Source organism: Myzus persicae, unplaced genomic scaffold (assembly GCF_001856785.1).
Source record: "Myzus persicae strain clone G006 unplaced genomic scaffold, MPER_G0061.0, whole genome shotgun sequence".
Lineage (NCBI taxonomy): Eukaryota > Metazoa > Arthropoda > Insecta > Hemiptera > Aphididae > Myzus > Myzus persicae.
The window spans coordinates 187,951-208,776 of NW_019103963.1; the positions used below are offsets into that span (position 1 = coordinate 187,951).

A 20,826-nucleotide genomic window follows, 5' to 3' on the forward strand; every position below is an offset into this window, starting at 1 on the left:
ATGATCACTTCCACAATCCATATCCAGAACCAGAAGTTTTCACATTCCTAGTTAATGATCTATTGATCTCCACCTGTTAATCCTGTATCCTCCTGAAGTTGCTTGGAGTTTTACCTAGAATATTCAGTTATTATATTATGTAGGCATTATGTCCTATCGGATATCACTAAGTGATTTATATTATGTTTATATACAATACTAGTACCACTACATTTATTGATTCCATTTAATTGTGTAAAATACTAAAAAAGCCTGTTTCCTTGCAGTGTATCTCTGATAATCTATAAAAATAATTATTAATTGCAATATTGTTGACATTATTTTCTACTATCCCAAAATGTCCTGGTCTCCGATACTTCAACAAGCAAGATTTTTAATATCTTATTAGGTTGTGTGTATGCAGTATTTTTATATTTAATATAATTTTCAAATTAATTTGACTTGTTTTGAACTGTTTATGGACATTTTCATTTTTAAATTTGTATAGTTTGTTTTTCTATAAATGTTAATAAAATATTATTCGTTGGGTCAAAAAAGTGAAGAATGTAATACACGGCTCCTGATATATTGTTATACGATTTTTTTCACGAGCATTTAAAGTTCAGATTTGGATAAAATGTATTAAGAGACCTGCTCCTGCGTCTTTATTAAGGGACAACATTTAGGCAATATGCAATTGCATTGCCGTTGGCATTAGTAATAGTCGTAAATGATGATTAGTACGTGTTGTACGCATACACAGGCAACGGTACCGATGATCACAAATTGATTTTTTGCTCAAAACACGCTTTACAGGGAAAACTCTCACGTATTGTAAACTGGTATAAATTTGATTGAATTTTTTTTGTTAGTTAAAAGATAATTTTCTACTGAGGGCATTGAACTTCGATTTTCATAATAAAAATAAGAATAGATTATGAAAATAAGTCGTATTAAAAATTCTATCATATAGTTTAAAATTAGGACTTTGCAAATCCAAGTACATGGCGCTCTGTAAGAAGTGTTTCTCTTTAAAAAAAAAAATTGTCGAAATCGGATCGTTCTACGAGGCGTGAGTTTTTCATGTAAGGTTTTCAACAAAAAAACAGGTCACGTGCAGGCCCCTTAAATTCAAAATTTCTAAACTGTATATTAGTTAAAAATGTTTAAAACGTTTAACTTTTATGGCTAAGGACTGAATATTTAAGACAAAGTTCCATGTAAGTTGTTCATTCTGTAACCAAAAAATGTATACAGATAGTTTTTTGGTGTAGTTATTTAAGTTCAAATTTGGACGAAATTACAAATTAAATAATGAAGAATGACGATTTTATTCATATAGTTGTAATTTAAAAATATTTTTCTTGGGTTCTTGACACTTTTTAAGTATGCTATTATTCACAAACATGGTAATATTAATTTAACCTACCAGTTAATGGCCATCATAGTAATTATAACAATATTATTATAATATAATATTATTTTTTTTAATTGACTATAATTATGTCAGTTAATATATTAAATTACAGAAAGTTTGCGACCCACAAGTATTTTTAAAATTAATGATTGTTCATTGCCGAAATTGCAGCAATAACCGCTGGACAAGGAATACAATTAGTATTGAATATCACTTTGCACGGCGTTGTAGACCACTCAATCAACTGCCGTCCAATCGCTTTCCCGGTAATGTAACTTTCGTGACGGTATAAAAAACGAAATTAGGTACTGTTGTCACTATCAACCATTAACAATTCTTCATACATGGATATTAAAATATTATTATTATTAATATTGTAATAATATTCAAATGAAACAAAAAATTATCTAAATCAATATTACCGGTTGTATTAATATTGTACTGGTATGGTTTGGTTATCTGTAGTGTAACCAATTAAACACTTGGGTAGACTTTAAATTCGGTTTAATTATTCATTTTGTATTTTTACATCAAAGTCCATTCAAACCTTTAGGCTTTAGAAAAGCAAAACGTAACAAAAAGAGATACATCTTTTCTGAACATCATTAACAAGTTCATCCCATACTTCGCGTGTTACAAAATTATTTTTGTTTGTTACACAATATTAGACATTTTATGATATATTTCAGTTTCACCACTTAACAGTTATGTTGTACAATTAAATAATTCAACATTTCAATTTGTCAATATAAGACCAACAATAATTATAAAACAAAATACATTTAAGATAAATATTATATTAAGTCGAGTATATATTCTAATTTTAGAATTAAAAATTTTAAAACTTTGATTCTCTGATTGAACTCAAATTAATAATATGAAGAAGTGCATTTGGAATGTAAGCTCGACTTAAAACGCACAAATCATGGATTCTTTAAAATTTTTTTTAATTATATCATTAATATTGTCATATATATTTATATATAAAAAATTGACAATCTCACATACAATATAATTTAAGATTAAAATATTTTGTTTTTCAAATTATATGCATATGAGATAAAAATCATTTAATGTTAAAATACTAATGTACTTAAAACTATATACATAATATAGAATTATCAACTATTACGTCGAGAATTAATATCATTTAAATAAATTAAATTATTCACAATGCTACTTTGGACTTTTTCCGGGCAATGGCATCTTCTACGGCTTTTAGTTGTTTTAATAACTCTTCTCGTCTTGATGGTGCTGCTCCTCCTTTCTTCTGTTAAAAAAATATATCTTTTGATTTATTTGCATTCATTAATTACAATAATTAATAATAGAGCATCATGCATTTGTAGACATAAAAAAGTATCACGATATACCATTAGTTTGCGAAAAAAAAAATGAAAATATGCAAATCAATTTTATAAATAGGTAATATTTAACGAAAAAACATGTATACAATAAATAAACTGTTTATATAGTAATATTAATTTATTAGGAATACAAATAATTAAAATTAGTTCAATTACGTACTTATTGCAAAACAAATATTTTTTTTTTTAGTAAAATTCGCTTAACCCTTCGACAAGCGGACTTCTAATAAGATCCAAACTATTACAATTCATAAGGATTACGGACAAAAATCAAAATATTTTAAAGGAAAAAATGTACAATTGGATAAAAATCCGTGTTTTAATTATTGTTAATAGCTAAGAAACATATTATTTTTTAAATTATTAAGAATGATGATGTATTTGTTTTCTAAGATTTTTCATAGATAATATTTCCAGAACATTCAGAAAATAACCAACACTATGGTCACTAAATGGAGTTAGTGGTGGCCTGTCATGAGAAAACAGTTCACCCCATGTGGAGATGCACTAAAAAAAAATCACTATACTAGATCTAGACTTTAAATGGACTCCAAACTCTCATGTGTTGACTACATCTTATACATTAATAACTTGAACAATTGGATTAACAGAGAACCAGTTTTGTGTTGTTATTTTTAATATTTATAACCTACTACCAAACTTAGAGGTACAAAAATTTAATAGGGTGATAGGGAAACTAATAGGATTTTATTAATAATACATACATGGCAATGTTAAGACTGTTTTAAATTTTATTTTTAGTACTTATTAAAACATTACTATCAATAAGAAAGCAAGTATTTGAGCAACTGTTTAAAATGTTGCAATGTACATGTTAATTGTTATAAATTTTAAAGCCAGTCATAAACATTTTAAAATTGTAATATTTAGTAATTTTTTTTAAAATTAAAATATCAATAAGCCTAGATACCATACACACTCAGGAACAGCGTTCTATTAAATATTTTATGTGGTAGCATAAAAAAATAGTATTTTTTACTCTATGGGTAGCACTTACTCTTGGAGGAGACGAACTTTTAGTATCATCATTATCAGATTCCAATGATCTCTTTTTTCCTTGAGAAGCTGATTTTTCTAAAAAAATAAAATAGGCATAATATAGCTCATGATATAAAAATTAAATACTATTGAATGAGAACTATTAATATAAATTTTATAAATTCAACCTTTTTTAACTGGAGGAACAGTTGGAGCTCCCATTTTCTTCTTATTTAATTTAATTTGTGCTTTTTGCATCTAAACAAAATTAGTTATTAAGTAAATATTAAAAATTAACTAAGTTTGTTATGCATACTTTTTTTTTAAGCAATTTGTTGGGAGATAATCCTAGTTTTTTTTGTTTCGGACTTCCTCCTTCAGATGAAGATTCTGAACCACTTGAATCAGAAGATTCTGAAGAACCTGATCCAGATACTGATTCACTGCTTGATGAAGATGAAGAGGTATGAGTAGTAGCCGGAGACTTAACTCCGCTTGGTTTATTTGGAAACCTAGGTGGCATTGGCATTTGTCTAGCTCTAAAAAATTGTTTCGTATAATATTTTACAACAATAATATGCAATAAAAATATGGACTTACCTTTGTACAGGTTGAATAGAAGATGGTGTATTTGTAGGGGAAACAGACCACCTATTAGTTGGCACTGGGGGATTCATTGATCGACTCATTGGTTTTTTGTCAAATGCATCTGGAGAAGGATTTCTCTCTAAAAATATGTAAAAATTAGTGGTATGCATACAATCGTTACATAATGTAATATTCATTTAAATTGAATTCAATCATTTTAAATAAATATGAAGGCAGTAGTCAACAATTATTTTTGGAAGATTTTATCAACTATAGATAAACTTTTGTTACATAATAGACAAAAAATATGAAATGAATGTGATAAACATATGATGTTATCAGCTAACTCAGAATTTAAGCAAGTAAACCTTTTTAAAGAATAACTAAATAATAATTACCTGGCTTTCTATTTGTTTTGCGGCCAGGGGATGTTTTAAATGACAATGGAGGTGCTTTCTTTCTATTTTTAGTAACTGAATTAGATCTACCTCTTGAACGACTACGTGAGGTATAACTTGAGTTGCTTGAACTACTGCTGGACCTGTGAACATTACTGAGATGTATGATGTAATTTAGTAGATAAAATATAAAATTATTTAGTACCTGGATGACGAGAACGAAGAATGAGAAGAATAAGACTTTTTTCTTCCTCTAAGTTTAGATCGGCCTCCAGGTGATTTAGATCTCATCCATGGATCAGACCAATCATCTCCTCTACGTGGTCGACTTGATGACCTATCTCTTCTATTACGATGACCAGAAGGTTGGGGGCTACATACAATTAACATAATATTGGGAATTAAATAACAATTAATTTAAAATCTAAAAATTGAATATCATACCTGTAAGATTTTTCAGAGCGCTGCATAATTACTTCTCTGTTAGGAGGATACTTAGGAGGCAAGCCTCGATGATGAGGTTTTAAACCTGGATGATAGTAGGGTTCAGGGGGTGGATATGGATAATATGGATTCCTCCGAGGGGGGGCATGAAAATCTATTGGATGCCCAGGAGGAAAATGTGGTAGAGGACGACCATGATGAGGAGGCCAAAATTCTGGTCGGTGGTGGTAAAAATCTACTTGTGGTGGCATAAATTCATCCACGTAAGCATCTGGAAGAGGACCCCTATGGTGCCGAGTTTCTAAATCAGGTTTACTATAAAAATGTAAATAATACAATTAAAATATGATAACTAGTTTAATAACATTTTTCTTTTGTACTAACAATCTTTCAATAGGAGGGCTTAGTGCAGGTGAAGCAGTTGGACTAGTTGGACGCTGCTGGGCATAGTAATCATTTTCTTTTTCTACTTCTTCTTGATTTGATGTTAAGTTCATTTTTTTTTCTTCAAAGTCAATATCAGTTTCTTTTTTTTTATTAGACTTTTTAAGAATCTAATATTATGTAATAGAAATATTGATAACAAATTAATAAAGAATTATTTTACAGTTTGAAATTTACAATTAATGTAAGTAATACACTTTACCTCTTTAGCTTGACGTAATCCTCTTTCCCAAGCAGTTTCTACAGGAGGTATGTCATCTTTTTTTATTGGTGCAATCGGACCTCCAGGAATCTAATCAATATAACTCCCTTATGTCGATATTATAGTTTAAAAGAGATTAACTAAAAACAATATTTACCAAAGTTCTTTCATGTGTTCGATAAGAATCATTTGGATAAAATGATGGTAGGCCACCAGGTGGTGGTATTGGGCGTACCATTTCAAACATTGAATAATTGCCTTTGTCCGCAACACCCGGATGCAAAAATCTAAAAAATCATTATTGATAAATTCCTTTAGGTCTTAAAACATTTTTACCGGATCGGTAATCATTACTCACCGACAGCTTGCACCCCATGTGCATTGTCCTCTAGAGTAAAACCGACATATCGGCCTGGGTTCTGTCTCTTCTGGCCGATGTTCACCTTCATCAGAAACTTCACCCTCTTCAAGTTCCTCAGGTTCTTTTTCTTCTTCAACCTCAGTCTCGTCTTTAACTGGTTTTGGCTCATCGCATTCACCATCTTCCCCATCTTCAGCTTCAAAGTCTAAAGGCTCTTCAGGATCATTAACTACATTAGGCTCAGTCTTAGCATCCATATTGTTATGACCGTTAATTGGAATAACTATTTCTTTCGGAGGAGAAGGAGTGTCATTATCACTTTTCCATTCTTTTGCACTTTTCTGTAAAAAAAATAAAAAAACATTATACTGTTAAGTATTTATCATCTGAGTTAAATTTTGAAAATAATTTGTTTACTTGGGAGGCATTATCATCATTTATATTGTCCATTGAGTCTTCGTCAGAAACATCCGATAAATAATTATCGTGAGGTTCCTTAGTTTCTTTATCGGATTCATTGCTTCTTGACGAAACTTTGGATGATGGTCGAGAATGGCTATTTCTGTCTGGAGAACCAGCTGTAGAAGATATACGACTCGATGAACTAGATTCAGAACTTGGGCTTTGTGGATCATCATTTTGTTGATGTTCAGGGCTACAGGGTTCGGCAACAGGACTTTTAGATTTAGATGATGAACTATCAGGTGACTGAGGATCATCATCATCATCGTCATCATCATTGTCCTGTTCTGGACTTTGGATTCCATTATCTATGCTTTGAGACCCAGACGTATTATTGTCGGGGCTCTGTGGGGCCGAATTATGACTGGATGCTGAAGGCGAACCGCTGACAGATTGCTCTCTAGTAACATTGTCTGGTGATGCAGATCGGCTTGAGTTATTTGATTGAGAGTCATCAGAATTTGAAGAATTGTCTGATTCCATTTGTGCACGTTAAATACACAACTCCTAAGCATACATAATTTCTATTAGAAAATTCCATGTTTAAAATGATTAATATTATTAAGTTCAGGATAAGAAGCATGAATAGGTGAAATTTGTCTAAAAATATAATCCTGAACTTGTAATGAATCCTTTGAAATATAACATTGAAAAAGTTCAAATAAAATTATGAAATTTATAAGTATTAAATCAGTAGAACGACCATTTATCCTGTAAAAGCCCAGCCCGCCCAAAGATCGCTGTTTTCTGGTAGATCTTACCTTCCATCGCAGAGAGCATATCGAGGTGCCGAAATATAAAACGGGAACACACTTTTTGTCGAGAAATACATAACTTTAATACTTGGAACAAGTTTACGGAAGATAGAGCAACACACGATCGACGAGACTTTCACGACACAAACTAACTGATTTAAGTAAAAATAAAAACGGATATCCGGTATATCTAAATGTACTCTCGGCTTGAATTAAGTTTAAAAAAGTCGTCGATTTAAGAAATACTCTTATTTTTTTTTCGCTGAAAACTAATTGAAGAAAGAAGAAGATAAAATGCACAAATAAATTATTCATATTATTATTATTGTTATCATAATGGTTCATAATATATTGTTATGATACATATTTCGACATCATTTTATTATTATAATTATTATAACCGTCGTCAAAAGACAATAATAATTAATAACAACGATAACGAAATGACAAAACACACACGCAAGACGCAACACGACGACGACTGGCGGCGAATCGTGCGTGCCACAAGCACGGTGTATACGGACACGATTGCCGGTGTGTCCGCGTTGTCGTCATTTACCTCATAATAATAATATATTAAAATAAAAATATGTTTTTAAAAATAAGTCAGTCACCCGGTGCCAGCACGGACGCCGGTTCTCTCACCTCTTGGGTACGATTCTTGACGGTGTCTGATTGACCGTGGCCGGGCCGGACTCTGGCAGTTAGGCGGTGGCGGCGGAGAGTAGGGCACTGGAGGCCCGTTGCTCACTCGCGACACGGGGTTTGGGCTAAAAACATGGGTCACAGTGCGATGGCGTTGTTCTGAGACCGCCCGATGACGATGGTCGGTGGGAGCCCTCGGAAACTGAGTGCGTAGCGTGCTGTAAGGCTAAAACGACAGGCCCGACAAATCGCAGCAAAATCGGAGATCAAAATGGCCGCGCGTTCAGATCGGTGCGGCAACTTGGATAATGGCTATTCGCTACTGTTGCTGTTGTTTGCGGTACCGGCGGCGGCTACGGTAGGTCCGGTTGCGCTGCGTTCGTCGTCGTCGTCGTCGTCGCCGTCGTCGAACTATTTTGTAGGTGTAATCGACTGTGGAGTGCGGATGCCTCGGCGAAGTGACGGACGTCGAGCGAGCAGATCGGCGACGCTCAGCAGTGCATGCACTGGCCGCGGCGATGCATTACCGTGGTGCACTGTAATATTATTGCTCGTCGTCAGGGGGAAAGGTGCGGTCGGCTGATGCTCCAGATCGTTCGGTCGTGGAATTGTCATACGTTTCACGGGGTGCGAGGCTACACTGAATTTTACCTCCATAGATGCATGGCACTCCTCCATGATTGCTCAGATAATATTAATAGCGTCCCTGCGTCCAACGATTAAATACTCTAAATAGTGATAACTGATTCAATTTTCACACAAAGCGTCCCTCCCTGCCTCTCGTAGTCATAGCCCGTGGCGTCCATTTAATCTTAATTTACAACTGTATTTAAGTATTTTCTTGTAGACTTGTGGCGACTGGTGAATGGTTTACGATTGTTGTTCATCACCTCTACGTGGACGTGATTTTCACTAAAACTTCGGCGATCCACATCAATATACCACCAGCAGTAACTGCTTTCCGTGCTCCATATTTTGTGTATGTACTACGCCAAAATCAAAGTCTTCATCATCATCAGTAGTGATTAGTGAAGCGGCATGGCCACATGGTAGTCGGCTCGACGTGTTAATGTTCCGACCACTGTCAATACGACTGATCAAATTAATTTTGACCTTCAGATCAATTTCAAGAAAAAATAAATATTATTGCAGGTAATTGTTGTTTAATACTTTATAAATATTTAAATATTATTCTTGGAATCATAATAAGGCATGTTCCGTTTAATACCAATGCTTATTTTTCAATTTTCACTTTGTTAAACATAAGCATAGAACACCTTTTATCGCCGTTGTGTCTGTCGGTTAGTTAGGTACCAGTACTTAGTTACAATTGTTGATATTAAAATACTATTCAATAAATTAGATCATAGTTTTATATTAGCACATAAAACTAATTCAATGTTTATATTATTGTACAATTTAAAAACATTATTATTGTTCTAACATAGGTAGATATGTTTTTTTGATGGGTACAAGTTTTCAATTCTGACCGATTTCGCGTTTTAGTCTTAGGTTGCCCCTAACAACCGTTAAATAATCTAACTACGTTACCAAAGCAACCTCATCAATACAATTTTTTCAAGACATTAAATTGTGAGTTAGTACTATTGTATTAAAAGGACCAGCAAAATCATATCTACGAATTATTGTATTTCCATGCAGCAGAGAAAATATAAAAATAATTTTCCGGCAGGGCCTAGGTTGCTCCCTAGTAATCGATGCATAATATAATAACTTTACCATATAAATTATGCACAAGGATGTTTTATTTAATCACAATGTTATTTCTTTAAACTTGTGCTAAAGTAGTTATCAATAAAACTCATCTTTATAAATATATTATTTGAAATTTGTAATTATGACTTCTAATTCTGAACGCCATAGCCAATCATCGAGAATTCGAAGCAAGTTATTTTCGGTATGCCTCTCAACCATTGTCAACATTTGGTGCAGAAAAGTATGCGATATTTAAATCTTATTGTCAAACTATGGAGGTGAATGAACGTAAACGGACACGCCGAAGCTGCTCGACAGAAATATTTTTATTTATATTAGTATAATAGTGTCAACACGCCTGGTATTTTTACAATGTTTTTACAATTATAAATTAATTAATTAAAGTTTACAATGAGTTAATGGATACAATTTTAGCTTAATTTAGATAGTCCTCCGTGGCTTTAGTCTGCGGTTTTTAGTTATTTTCCCAATGTTGAAGTGAAGGGCGCTATTTTTTTTAGTTTCGTATGAAATTTTTTAAATTGTTCAATTATCCATGTGTTTATGTAAGGTATTCCAGTGTTGTGGAGTTGTGTTCCGCATGAACCATGGGGCTTTAAGAGCTATTCTGAGAAATTTATTTTGTGTATCGTTTGTAGTTTTTTAATTTTTGTTTGGGATGCAGCTGCCCATATCGGGCATGCATATGTACATATGTAATTAAAGGTCTTATTATTGATGTGTATATTAGAAGTGAGCATTTAATTTGAAACGTTGAGCTGTAATTTATTAGGGGGTATAAGATTTTCAATCATGTATCTCAACGCAAGCAGCGTTTCTCAACCAGGGGGTCGTGACCCCCAGTAAGGGGGGTCGCAAACACCTTGACTTGGGTTCGCTTAGGTCAAAAATAATAATAATAAAATTATCCTGATAAGGATATACATAGATATGGTATTTATAAATTGATATTTAAAATGTTATATTTCGTTTGGTTAATGATAGGATATTCTTATTGTTCAAATTTTTACCTAATATAGATGGAGAGGGGGTTGCGAAATGATTGACCATATTTGTTGGGAGTTTTAGTTTTGTTAATTTGGACATGAGACCTTGGTGCCAGACCTTGTCGAAGGCCTGTGCGACGTCAAGAAAGGCAGTGGTTGTGTATTTTTTATTTTCAAATCCATCTACTATTATTTCTGAGATTCGCTGAAGTTGATGACATGTGGAGTGGTGAGGTTTGAAGCCGGATTGGTGATGTGGAATAATTTTTAGGTATGGCTTCATTCTGTGTAGTATCCTTTCTAAAAGTTTGGAGAGGGTAGATAGTAAGCTAATTGGTCTGTAGCTTTCCGTTAAACTGTTTCGTTTCCCAGGTTTGTATAGGAATGATAATTGCTTGTTTCATGGTATTTGGAAAATATCCTATTCTTAAAATATTCCAGTTTAAAAGACTGGCTAAGAACGCAAGTGCTTTTGGGGTAAGGTTTTTGAGAATTTTATTTTTAATAAGGTCGTGCCCAGGACTTTTTTTATTTGCAAGTCTATCTATTACCTGTTTTATTTCCTGAGGACTGCATGGATGGATAGTATTTTGTTTCTGTAGAATATATATTAGTAGAGTCTATTTTCTGTGTTATTTCTGTAGTAGTAACCTCAGTTGTGAAACAATTTTCAAAGTGCTAGGCAAACATTTTGCATTTGTCAATGTGTGTTTCGTATTTTACTAGTCCAACTTTAAGGGGAGGAATAGTGTCTTTTTGTGGCGGTCCATAGGCTGGCATCATTTGGATTCAGTTTTTAAGATATGCTTTGTAAGATATAAATTTATTGTTATAAAGTTCCCATTTGACTTTACGTGTTAATTGGTTTAGTCTTTTTTAATTTCTATTTTTCTCATTCTTTGCCATATTCTACTTGCTTTATGTTTTTCTTTTACTAGATATTGAATGTGGAGCGGTAGAGAGGAGTTTTCTCATGGTTTACTTTTTTTTGGATTTTCTGGTACTAAGGCGATTTGATTGCATTTTTTATTGATTCTGTTAAATGTTGTATGTTGGTGTCTATTTCTTTATTATTTTGATGAGATCTGTTTATAATAAGGTTTTTGTTGAGATTTTCTCTGAAAATGTCCCAGTTTATTGGCTGGTTTATTAATTTTGGAGTTTGAGGAATTAATTCCATTTGTTAGTACAAAGTGGTAATAACTGGAACGTTATCCGAGTCTAGTTCATTAACAACTTGGTGATATAACTGTGTTATGAGATTTGAGACTAGAGCAATGTCTAAATTCTTAATTCTGATGTGAATTGGAATAGTTTATTACCATTTGGGTTTGTTTTTAGGCAACCCCATTTTTCATTTTTGGAGTTTAAATCTCTTAAGAGTATGGATGGGTTTTCTTTGAAAAGTACATTTATGTCATCTCTTTGAATTTTTTTGTTTGGAGGATTGTAGGCGGATATTAATTTAATTTCAAATTTGCCAGTTGAAACCGTTATGGAAATTGCTTCAATATTGATCAATTCGGGGTTGGTTAATTGGTGATGTTTAATAGTTCTTTTCATTAGGATTGCTATTCCACCAGATGAGTGGATGGTGTCTATCCATTCTGTATATATTTTAACCGTTGATCTTGTATGTTTCTGTGTTTTTGAGGTGAGTTTCTGTTACTCATACTTTGCCTATCTTGTGACGAGATAGAAATTCCATAAGTGAAGATTTTTGGATTTCATGCCATTAGCATTACAGTTAACGTGTTTGATTTCTTTTTAATTAATGTATGTTATTTAGACCGGATAAAGATAGATTGTTTGAAATCGAGTTGAAGATGGAACTAATGATGGACTATATGCTATGTAGAATATTTTCGATAAATTGGGTTATTGTTTTTTGGAGGTTTTTATTTAGCGATTCAGAGTATGTATGTTCATCGTTTTTTTTAATATTTTGGGTAGGATTTGTATTCCCTATGAGTATATTTCCGTGGGAGTTCTAATTTATTGTTTTTTTTTTTTTTTGTGAGATTATTGACGATTTCATTGATGGTTGTGTCTTTTGGTGAATCATTTTCGATTAATCGAGGTTTTTTGATGTTGTTTATTTTTTTATTTTTTATATTTTTAAAAAAGGTGCAACCATTATAATTTGCCGGGTGAACTCCGTTACAATTTACGCTGTTAGGTGGAATTTCTGATGTTTTATCACAGTTTGAATAATGATGTGAGAGATTATATTTCACACATCGTGGTTGGAGATTACAAGATTTGTGTAAGTGTCTGAATCAATTTGTACATTGGGGAGGGTCTTTCGATCTCCGACGTGGTTCGGTTATAAATATGCAGTTTAGAAGCTTGTTGAGATTGAAAATTTCTTGTAATTTATGATGATTAGTCAGTAAAGTTGAACTGCTATAAGTGGGGTTGGGGTTTTATCTTTATTGGTAAGCCTGGTTACTGATTTTACTGGGTATTCCATTACTTCAAATTCGGTTATTGACATTGGTAAATTTCTTATATTTGCGGAGATATCTTTTTCAGTTTTCAATCTATAGGTTTTATATTCATACTTTTCTTCGTCTTTTATCAACATTTTCAATTAATATCAATAATAATATCATGAGTCTTTTTTGTTATCAGTTTGGTACCAAACATGATTGAGAAATACCATGTTCTTGGTTATTGACATAGATAATAAAGACCTTATAACCTTTATTATCTATGGTTATTGAACAAACGCTCTGCTGTTATCAAAATAAATTAAATGATAATAATGATGACTGACGGTTTCTCTTATTTATGCCATGATAGAAATAACCTTAAATTTTATCATGATTATTTTGTGTTCTATGCATTCAGCATTGTCATTGTGCGATCTACGTAACCGTTAGAAACTTCGCTACTCGCACGTGTTATTTAATTTTTTTCTGTTTTGCTAAGTTTCATTATGGTTTAAATTGTTTAATACGAACTTTTTGTTTTTATATGTGATTTTTAAATAGTAATAAATTATTTAAATTTAAATAAAATAAACTATGGACAACAAATCAAAAATAACGTCTTTTTTCACTGCTATTCGGTATACAGAGTCTACTTGTATTAAGTATTAGTATATGATAAAAATATGTATTATGTAAAATAATTAAAAACTCAAAAATAGTAAATGGTCTTATGAATATGGTATATTTATTTAATAAAGAGTAATTTGGGGGGTGGAGGGCAAGCCCCTCCACAGCTTTGTATTTTAAAAATTATCTGGACCCTCCCCATGACAAATTCCTAAATACGCCACTGGGTTAGAGTACGGAAGTCATCTACGGTTTCTAAGTTCACTTTTATTCTATCATAATTTTAATTTATTATGAATCTAAAAAGGCTATATAATAATCCAAGTATATGATATATTCTGTTTTAAAGATGATAAAATATATTTATTTTTATTATGTGATAATTACAACTACACATTTACTCAATGAAAAAGAATTAGGTGTATCATATTATTATTTTTATTTATTTTTTTAGTGACTATGATGTCCAGCCATGATGAAACTTATAAAAATATGATGAATGGTTTCCGTACCTGCGATTTTCAAAATCTATTGGGAGCTTTTGGTCGAAATAAAGCTGGACGAAAAAACGAATTAAAAGAACGGGCTCTTGAATTATTAAAAAATAAACCTACTGGCTTTAACCATTCGGCATATGCAGCAAAAATATTTGAAATATATCGTTCTATGCAATCAGATATGCCTAGTAATAACGAAATGATGCGTAGCATATTACAATCACAACAGAGACAAGTTATGAACATGGGGCAGATACAGCCGTCCCATCAAAGAATGTATCAACCACCGCAATATCCTCAACAGGCAATGCAAATGGCCCGAGCTGGATTACCACAAGTTGTGCCTCAAATTCAAAGAGGCATTTATGGTAATCCCATTGGAGCAAATACTATGGCTAACAATAACATTCAATATATATCCGGCAGTTATCAGCCTTCTGGACCTCGTTCTGTAGCTCCATCTCATTTGTCCTCAAATCAACAAATTAATGGAGTGTCACAAGATACATTAGTGTATGATAATACGAGAAGTTCAGCAGGTGGCAATCCACCAGGTAACAATCCTTACACTCCATCTCCTGAAATTGTTGCCAAAATCAACTTCAAAAAATTACCATTTTATGAGATTATTGAGGATATCATTAAGCCAACTCTTCTAGTTGGGTCGGACAGATGTACATTACAAAACTATCCTAGAAGTAACAATATATTTTATTATTTATATTTTTTTAGTTAATTATATTTATAATATGCATTTATTTCAGATATGAGAGAAGCGTCATTCAAACTTTTTCTGACAGCCGATGTCGTTAATTATGTTGCCATGCATCGTGACATTTCTTCAGGAAAAAATGAATATATTTATCAGTTCCAGATTCGAATTGGTCAGTTATTGGAACCTATGAGTAATGAGGTAACAGATTTTATGCCTATTGGATTACACATTCGATTGGGTTCAAAAGTATGTCCATTGCCACCTTCTGCCCCTAATACTCGGCCAGGAGCTGAATCTAGACGATCTCCAAGACCTATAAATTGCACTCAAATTGTTAAACTTTCTCCAATTACTCCCAACAACCTCTTTATAAATTGGACTCCTGATGGAAAAAATTATGTTGTATCTATGTATCTAGTAAAAAGATTAACTTCAGAAACATTGATACAAAGACTTAAAGATAAAGGAGGTAGGAGTTCAGAAGAGACTAAAAACTGTATAATTAAAAAGTTAGCCGATGTTGATCCAGATTTGGCCACTACATCTTATCGATTTTCGTTGGTATGTCCATTGGGTAAAATGAGAATGAAGATACCTGCAAAATCTATTCATTGCGACCACTTACAATGTTTTGATGCGAGTACATTTATTTTAATGAATGAAAAAAAGCCAACATGGATGTGCCCAACATGTAATAAACCTTGTTTGTATGATGACATACAGATAGAGAATTATTTTTTGGAAGTTGTCTCAAGTCCAACGCTAAAGGATTGCAGTAAGGAAATTGAAATTTTGGCTGATGGCACATGGAGAGTTTATGAAGAAAATAAAGAGACAAAAACCACAAATAGTACTCCTGATGCAAAATTAAAACCTATTGATTCTGTGGATTTAGATAGTGACGATGAAAAATCTGACGATACGAAAGCAGAATTTAATCCTGAAACTGCCAAACGCCAAGAAAATGAAAACTTAAACTTTGTTGATTTGACATTGAGTGATGACGAAGAAGAACCGCCAAAAGATAAAGATAAACAAGAAAATGAGGCCCAAGCTGTTGATGCTATACAACCAGTTGCTGTTGTTGATTTAAAACCACAAGCTCAAGTACAGCCACAACAAGCTGTCACCAGTTCTGAGCAAGGAGTAGTAATTGAAATTGACAGTCCATCCCCTCCTTCAAGTCCTACCCCGACAACTGAAGCCTCCTAATTTTTTATTTTATTTTTTTATTGTAATGAAAACAATTCTGATATATTTTAAATTTTTCTAATTTATAAGTTCTACTGTGTGTTCTTATACCATATAAACATATGATAAAAATAATTCTTAAAATATTACATTTAATAAATATTTAAACATTCATATATTAATATTCTCCTTTTTTAAAATATTATTTGAATACAATTTAAATTAAATCTAGTGACATTGGCGGTCTTTGACGTACTACTTATGTAAGTGTCTCAAATTCAAATTCCCAATGGGCCATATGTAAGTCAAAGTAGAATGCACAGAGCAGTGACCTGTTTCCAATTGTCAGCTTCTCGTATGCTTTGATACAAGCGACCAATGAGTTGCGGAGAACATAACACTCAGTAAAAAATGGAGGAAATGTGTATCCAATGTTGCTGACCTACTTCTATACTTGTCATTGTTTTAATGACTTAATCTGTAGATGCATATAATATCTATCGCCTGCATATACATTTTATTTGATATTCATTTCTCTGTTATCATAGAATATTGTTTTATTCCCACCAATGATTAATCAGTATGTTTATGGAATAGATAACAATTTATCTTCTGTAAGAAAAGAGTCAACAATATTATAGTAGAAATGTGGCAAGACAAACTATACAAATATGTAGAATAATTAAATTGTAATACATTTGAATTTAATCCATTCAATATATTATTTTTATTTTATTAATTAAAATAATATTAACAGTCTGTGAGTTGTTACATCTTAAATGAAGAAACAGTAAGAAAAATTGTTATAATGACAGTAAAAATTATGAAAACATGTTGGTGGCTGGCCTACTCACTATAATAGCACTTCAAATTGTTTTTGTTATGTACAGGCATGGTTTAGGGAAACTTCTGTCTTATACTTTCATGTTGTATTATGATTTTTGAATACAATTTTTCTTTTTCTTCGATTTAAAATATCATAACTCTGAACTTCAACTATACTAGAAAATAGAAACCGAAAACGGAATATTATTTATTTATCATTACCTACATATGAACAACAACATTATAGACCTATCAGCTATTGTTAAAAATTTAACAAAATTTGTTAAATCGAGTTTTATATTGTTATATAAAAATAAAAAACAACGATTATTATTTTGATATAAATTATTGAATTGAATTTTACCTTTTTCAATATAAATTTTGATGTTGACATCACTTTATTTCTTAGATTATTTTTACTATTTTTTTTTTAACTTGACTGATCACGATTTTTATTTGTAATTTTTACTATTTGTACTCTATTAGTCTTATTAAATGCTAGGTTTCTAAACATAATATATTACCGTCCGTCCATCCACTAGTTACCACTTTACCAGTACATAGTAAGTTACGATTGTTGGCGGCAGAGAAGTGTAGTATTGTGCAAACAGACCTTCCTCTGAGGTTGGTTCTATCCGGAAAAAATAAAGTTACGATTGTTGATTTTTATTTATTTATTGTCTATAGTTAGTAGTTAGGTACTGACTTACTGTACGTAAATTGTCTATAGAATTATAATGTATTGCGCTGTATCGAAATACGTTAATTATTCAGGGGGTATAAACTCGGTTTTGCATGTTCGCAGCCCGTAGTGTCGGCTTTCCTAACTTGTTTATTTTTCCAACGTTGTAATGTGTTAAACCATCTTTTTAAACCTTGAAAAATTCAATTAAAAATGTATTCAAATAGCTTAAATTAATTTATAATGGTATTATTCAATTGTTTTGAGTTAAACTTAATATGTCCCGTATTTAATTTATTTCCTACTATCTATTAATTGCATAATATAAGTGAGACTAGATATATTTGACCAGAGGACATTTATAATTCGAAAATTATATTTATGTCTCATGAAGTATAGCTTGATAATAAAGCAAAATGGAAAAGTTTGGTTTATATTTCCATTGTTTTTCCTTGGTCTTTTTTACCTTATTTTTTTGTGTACCAATTTATGGGTAAGAACAAATTTCAGAGTTGTGTACCCTATATTTGTTCTAACCATTAAGAAAAAATAATTTGTTCTGATTACATAATTCTTGAGGGCTGGGACCTTACCTGAATCTGTGTTAAAAATTTGGTACACAATTGACAATACATATATACATAAAAACCATTTTGCTACCTACTAGAAGAGGTCTAAGTAATGAGTACTGAAAATCAGCAAAAGATAGAGAACGCTCTTCGATCACTCAGCTTCTCATATGTATGGTAGTGAGAGGAAAACTGCAAGATATGTAGATACCTATATAAATAAAAATTGTATTTTATCGTCAGAGCGTCCTACGTCACTGCGAGATGATTTACCGCCGACCGTAACGTTGTAGGTTGCTAAACAACCGTTGCTTACTAAAAAAAACAATAACTAATCATTTTCTAGCAGTATAAGGTATTTATTGGCAAGTGGCAACCAATATGAAACTTCATAATTTTTACTATAAAAAGTACTTACTTGGGGTATTATAGTTATGGTCAATTAAATGGTTTTCTATTGTTATTTGACCTTCCAAATGTGCATAGTTGTGTTCATTCAATACATCAACTTGTACAACTTGCTCCATGATTTATTTTGTAAAATTAAAATTCAAATGAGGACTAAAATAATTACTAACAACAGTCAAAATTCAAAGAGAAAACACAAATCTCTTTTGTCAAGAAAGCTCAAAAGACACTATGTGCATTGAATCTTCTATAGTTATAGGTACAAACTACAAATTTAATTTAATTAGGGAAAACATGTTTTTTGTTGTTTGGATTATAAATAGTATAAAATATATAACTTGGATCATGGTAAACATCATAATTTACAGCAAACATGGTGATCTTCCTAAAGGAAATCGTTAGAAACCTATATCATGGTACATAGTAAATTGACAAATTTAAAAATTTGTATATTATGTAAACCTTACTGAATAATTATTGTTGTGTATTACTAACATGAATCATAATACGAACATATATTATGGTCATTTATTTTCAAACGTATACATCATAATGGCATATAATAAAATTATGTATTGGCTACTGACCGATGGACAATCCCCACCGATCGTAATATGATACTTATTATTATTACTTGAACACTACATTTCTTATACAATATAGATGCTGATTATTCAAGAATTATGAAAATATAATTTATTTTTTACTAATATTTGAATTGGAAAATAAATATATTTGAATTTATTATAAACAAGCGGATTTTTTTTTTTGTGTTGGCGTCACCCTTACAGCGGTTAAAGTGGGAGTTTTACTTTTCTAAGTTGGCAACAGTGAATTCGAAAATTCCGCTATCATTAATTGTGATTTTGGAAGATATTTTGGTTTGATTGTCAGTAGGCGACTCGCTGTCAGCCTTCCGTGCAGGTTACCAAAATCATAAACAACAAAAGTTTACGGATATAAGTAAGGTTTTATTTATTAACAATCAAAACAAAGGTTAAAGCATATATTTAACAAAGAGAAGAAGAAAAAACGTGGTTTTTTAACGACGTGCATAACAATATCGCGGGGTGTACAATCGGAGGGGAAAAAGTCGATGTGTGTTTGACGACGTCCGTCAGCGAAGAGAGCGAGCTCATCGGCACTCGGTAGGCGATTAGGTGGAGGCTAGCGACGCTCGGCGCGCGCTACGGATATTGACCGCTAGAGAGGGGGCGCGCAGCTGACTACGGCCGGCGCGCTGATACCGCGGTAACGTTGTGGGCCGCCACACTACTCCCCCCGAGGAGGAAAGGAAAAACGTACGCGTTTTTCCGGCTGCTTCTCGACTTCGGCGTGTGTTGAGTAGGTGTGGTCTGTGGCTGTAGGATCTTCTCTGAGAACGAAAGCAGGCTTCAGGCGGTCGACGGATACCAAAACCGAGTTGTTGTTGCGTTGAATCTTGAAGTTCTTTTCATGACGTTGTAGAATTGCGTACGGACCTTCGTATCTTGGTTTCAAAGGCGGTTGAACTGCGTCGACACGGAGAAACACATGAGTGACTTTGTTCAAATCCGGCGGTACGAAAATTGATCGCTTCGTTGCGTGGTTCGATCCGGGTGTCGGCTGTAGTTGCGTCATAGCGTCTCGTAGCGTTCTGACGAGCTCAGGCGCAGTCTTAGCTTCGGCCGGGGCTGGGTGGAACAATTCGCCGGGTAGTCGCAGTGACATACCGTATACCATCTCGGCGGGTGAATGACCGATGTCCGGCTTGATCGTGTTCCGGAGGGCCAGTAGGACGACGGGAAGTCGTAAGTTCCAGTTCACGGTGTCCTGTGCTGTGAGTGCGGTCTTAAGCGTGCGGTGAAATCTCTCCACCAACCCGTTAGCTTGGGGGTGGTAGGGAGAAGTCCTGAGGTGTTGGATGCCGAAGTTTGTTGTGAGGGCGGTAAAAAGTTCAGATTCGAACTGGCGTCCTTGGTCGGTGGTGACCGCATCAGGAACGCCAAAACGTGAAATCCACTGCGTCGTGAGTGTTGCTGCGACGGTGTAAGTTGACATATTGTCGATAGGCCATGCTTCCGGCCAACGCGTGTAACGGTCCACGCATGTGA

At 33.0% G+C, this 20,826-nt stretch overlaps 3 protein-coding genes across 6 annotated transcripts; 1 reads left to right on the forward strand and 2 right to left on the reverse strand.

Moving 5' to 3' along the window:
- Positions 1-2,469: 2,469 nt before the first annotated feature.
- LOC111036972 (zinc finger CCCH domain-containing protein 18) lies at positions 2,470-8,535 on the reverse strand. Of its 3 annotated transcripts, none has more exons than XM_022319305.1 (14): positions 8,062-8,535; positions 6,617-7,168; positions 6,197-6,540; positions 5,996-6,125; positions 5,839-5,928; positions 5,577-5,746; positions 5,193-5,507; positions 4,954-5,121; positions 4,749-4,903; positions 4,363-4,489; positions 4,079-4,301; positions 3,951-4,020; positions 3,782-3,858; positions 2,470-2,666 (listed from the first exon to the last, which is right to left on the reverse strand). In XM_022319305.1, exons 2-14 carry the CDS (start codon positions 7,142-7,144, stop codon positions 2,565-2,567), a joined length of 2,499 nt encoding a protein of 832 aa, XP_022174997.1. In that variant the 5' UTR covers positions 7,145-7,168; positions 8,062-8,535; the 3' UTR covers positions 2,470-2,564. The 3 variants fall into 3 exon arrangements, with proteins under 3 accessions (XP_022174997.1, XP_022174998.1, XP_022174999.1); XM_022319306.1 differs by lacking the exon at positions 8,062-8,535 and adding an exon at positions 7,423-7,685; XM_022319307.1 differs by having other exon boundaries at positions 2,471-2,666; positions 4,749-4,891; positions 8,062-8,534.
- Positions 8,536-8,770: 235 nt separating this feature from the next.
- Positions 8,771-16,758, forward strand: LOC111036973 (E3 SUMO-protein ligase PIAS2-like). 2 transcript variants are annotated; one of them, XM_022319308.1, is made up of 3 exons: positions 8,771-9,213; positions 14,301-15,041; positions 15,108-16,758. In XM_022319308.1, exons 2-3 carry the CDS (start codon positions 14,306-14,308, stop codon positions 16,268-16,270), a joined length of 1,899 nt encoding a protein of 632 aa, XP_022175000.1. In that variant the 5' UTR covers positions 8,771-9,213; positions 14,301-14,305; the 3' UTR covers positions 16,271-16,758. The 2 variants fall into 2 exon arrangements, with proteins under 2 accessions (XP_022175000.1, XP_022175001.1); XM_022319309.1 differs by lacking the exon at positions 8,771-9,213 and adding an exon at positions 13,634-13,857.
- A 3,247-nt stretch (positions 16,759-20,005) lies between these two features.
- Positions 20,006-20,773, reverse strand: LOC111036977. Its single transcript, XM_022319314.1, has one exon. The coding sequence runs from the start codon at positions 20,771-20,773 to the stop codon at positions 20,006-20,008; it is 768 nt and encodes a 255-aa protein (XP_022175006.1).
- Between the last annotated feature and the right edge of the window lie 53 nt (positions 20,774-20,826).

Bases quoted from the DNA above. Each gene is read 5' to 3' on its own strand.
- LOC111036973 (XM_022319308.1), top strand. From the start codon at position 14,306: ATGATGTCCAGCCATGATGAAACTTATAAAAATATGATGAATGGTTTC. The intron at 15,042-15,107 runs GTAACAATATAT...CATTTATTTCAG, and splicing joins ATTACAAAACTATCCTAGAA to ATATGAGAGAAGCGTCATTC.
- LOC111036972 (XM_022319305.1), bottom strand. From the start codon at position 7,144: ATGGAATCAGACAATTCTTCAAATTCTGATGACTCTCAATCAAATAAC. The intron at 5,122-5,192 runs GTATGATATTCA...AATTGTATGTAG, and splicing joins CGCTCTGAAAAATCTTACAG to CCCCCAACCTTCTGGTCATC. The intron at 4,302-4,362 runs GTAAGTCCATAT...ACAATTTTTTAG, and splicing joins TCTATTCAACCTGTACAAAG to AGCTAGACAAATGCCAATGC.
- LOC111036977 (XM_022319314.1), bottom strand. From the start codon at position 20,773: ATGTCAACTTACACCGTCGCAGCAACACTCACGACGCAGTGGATTTCA.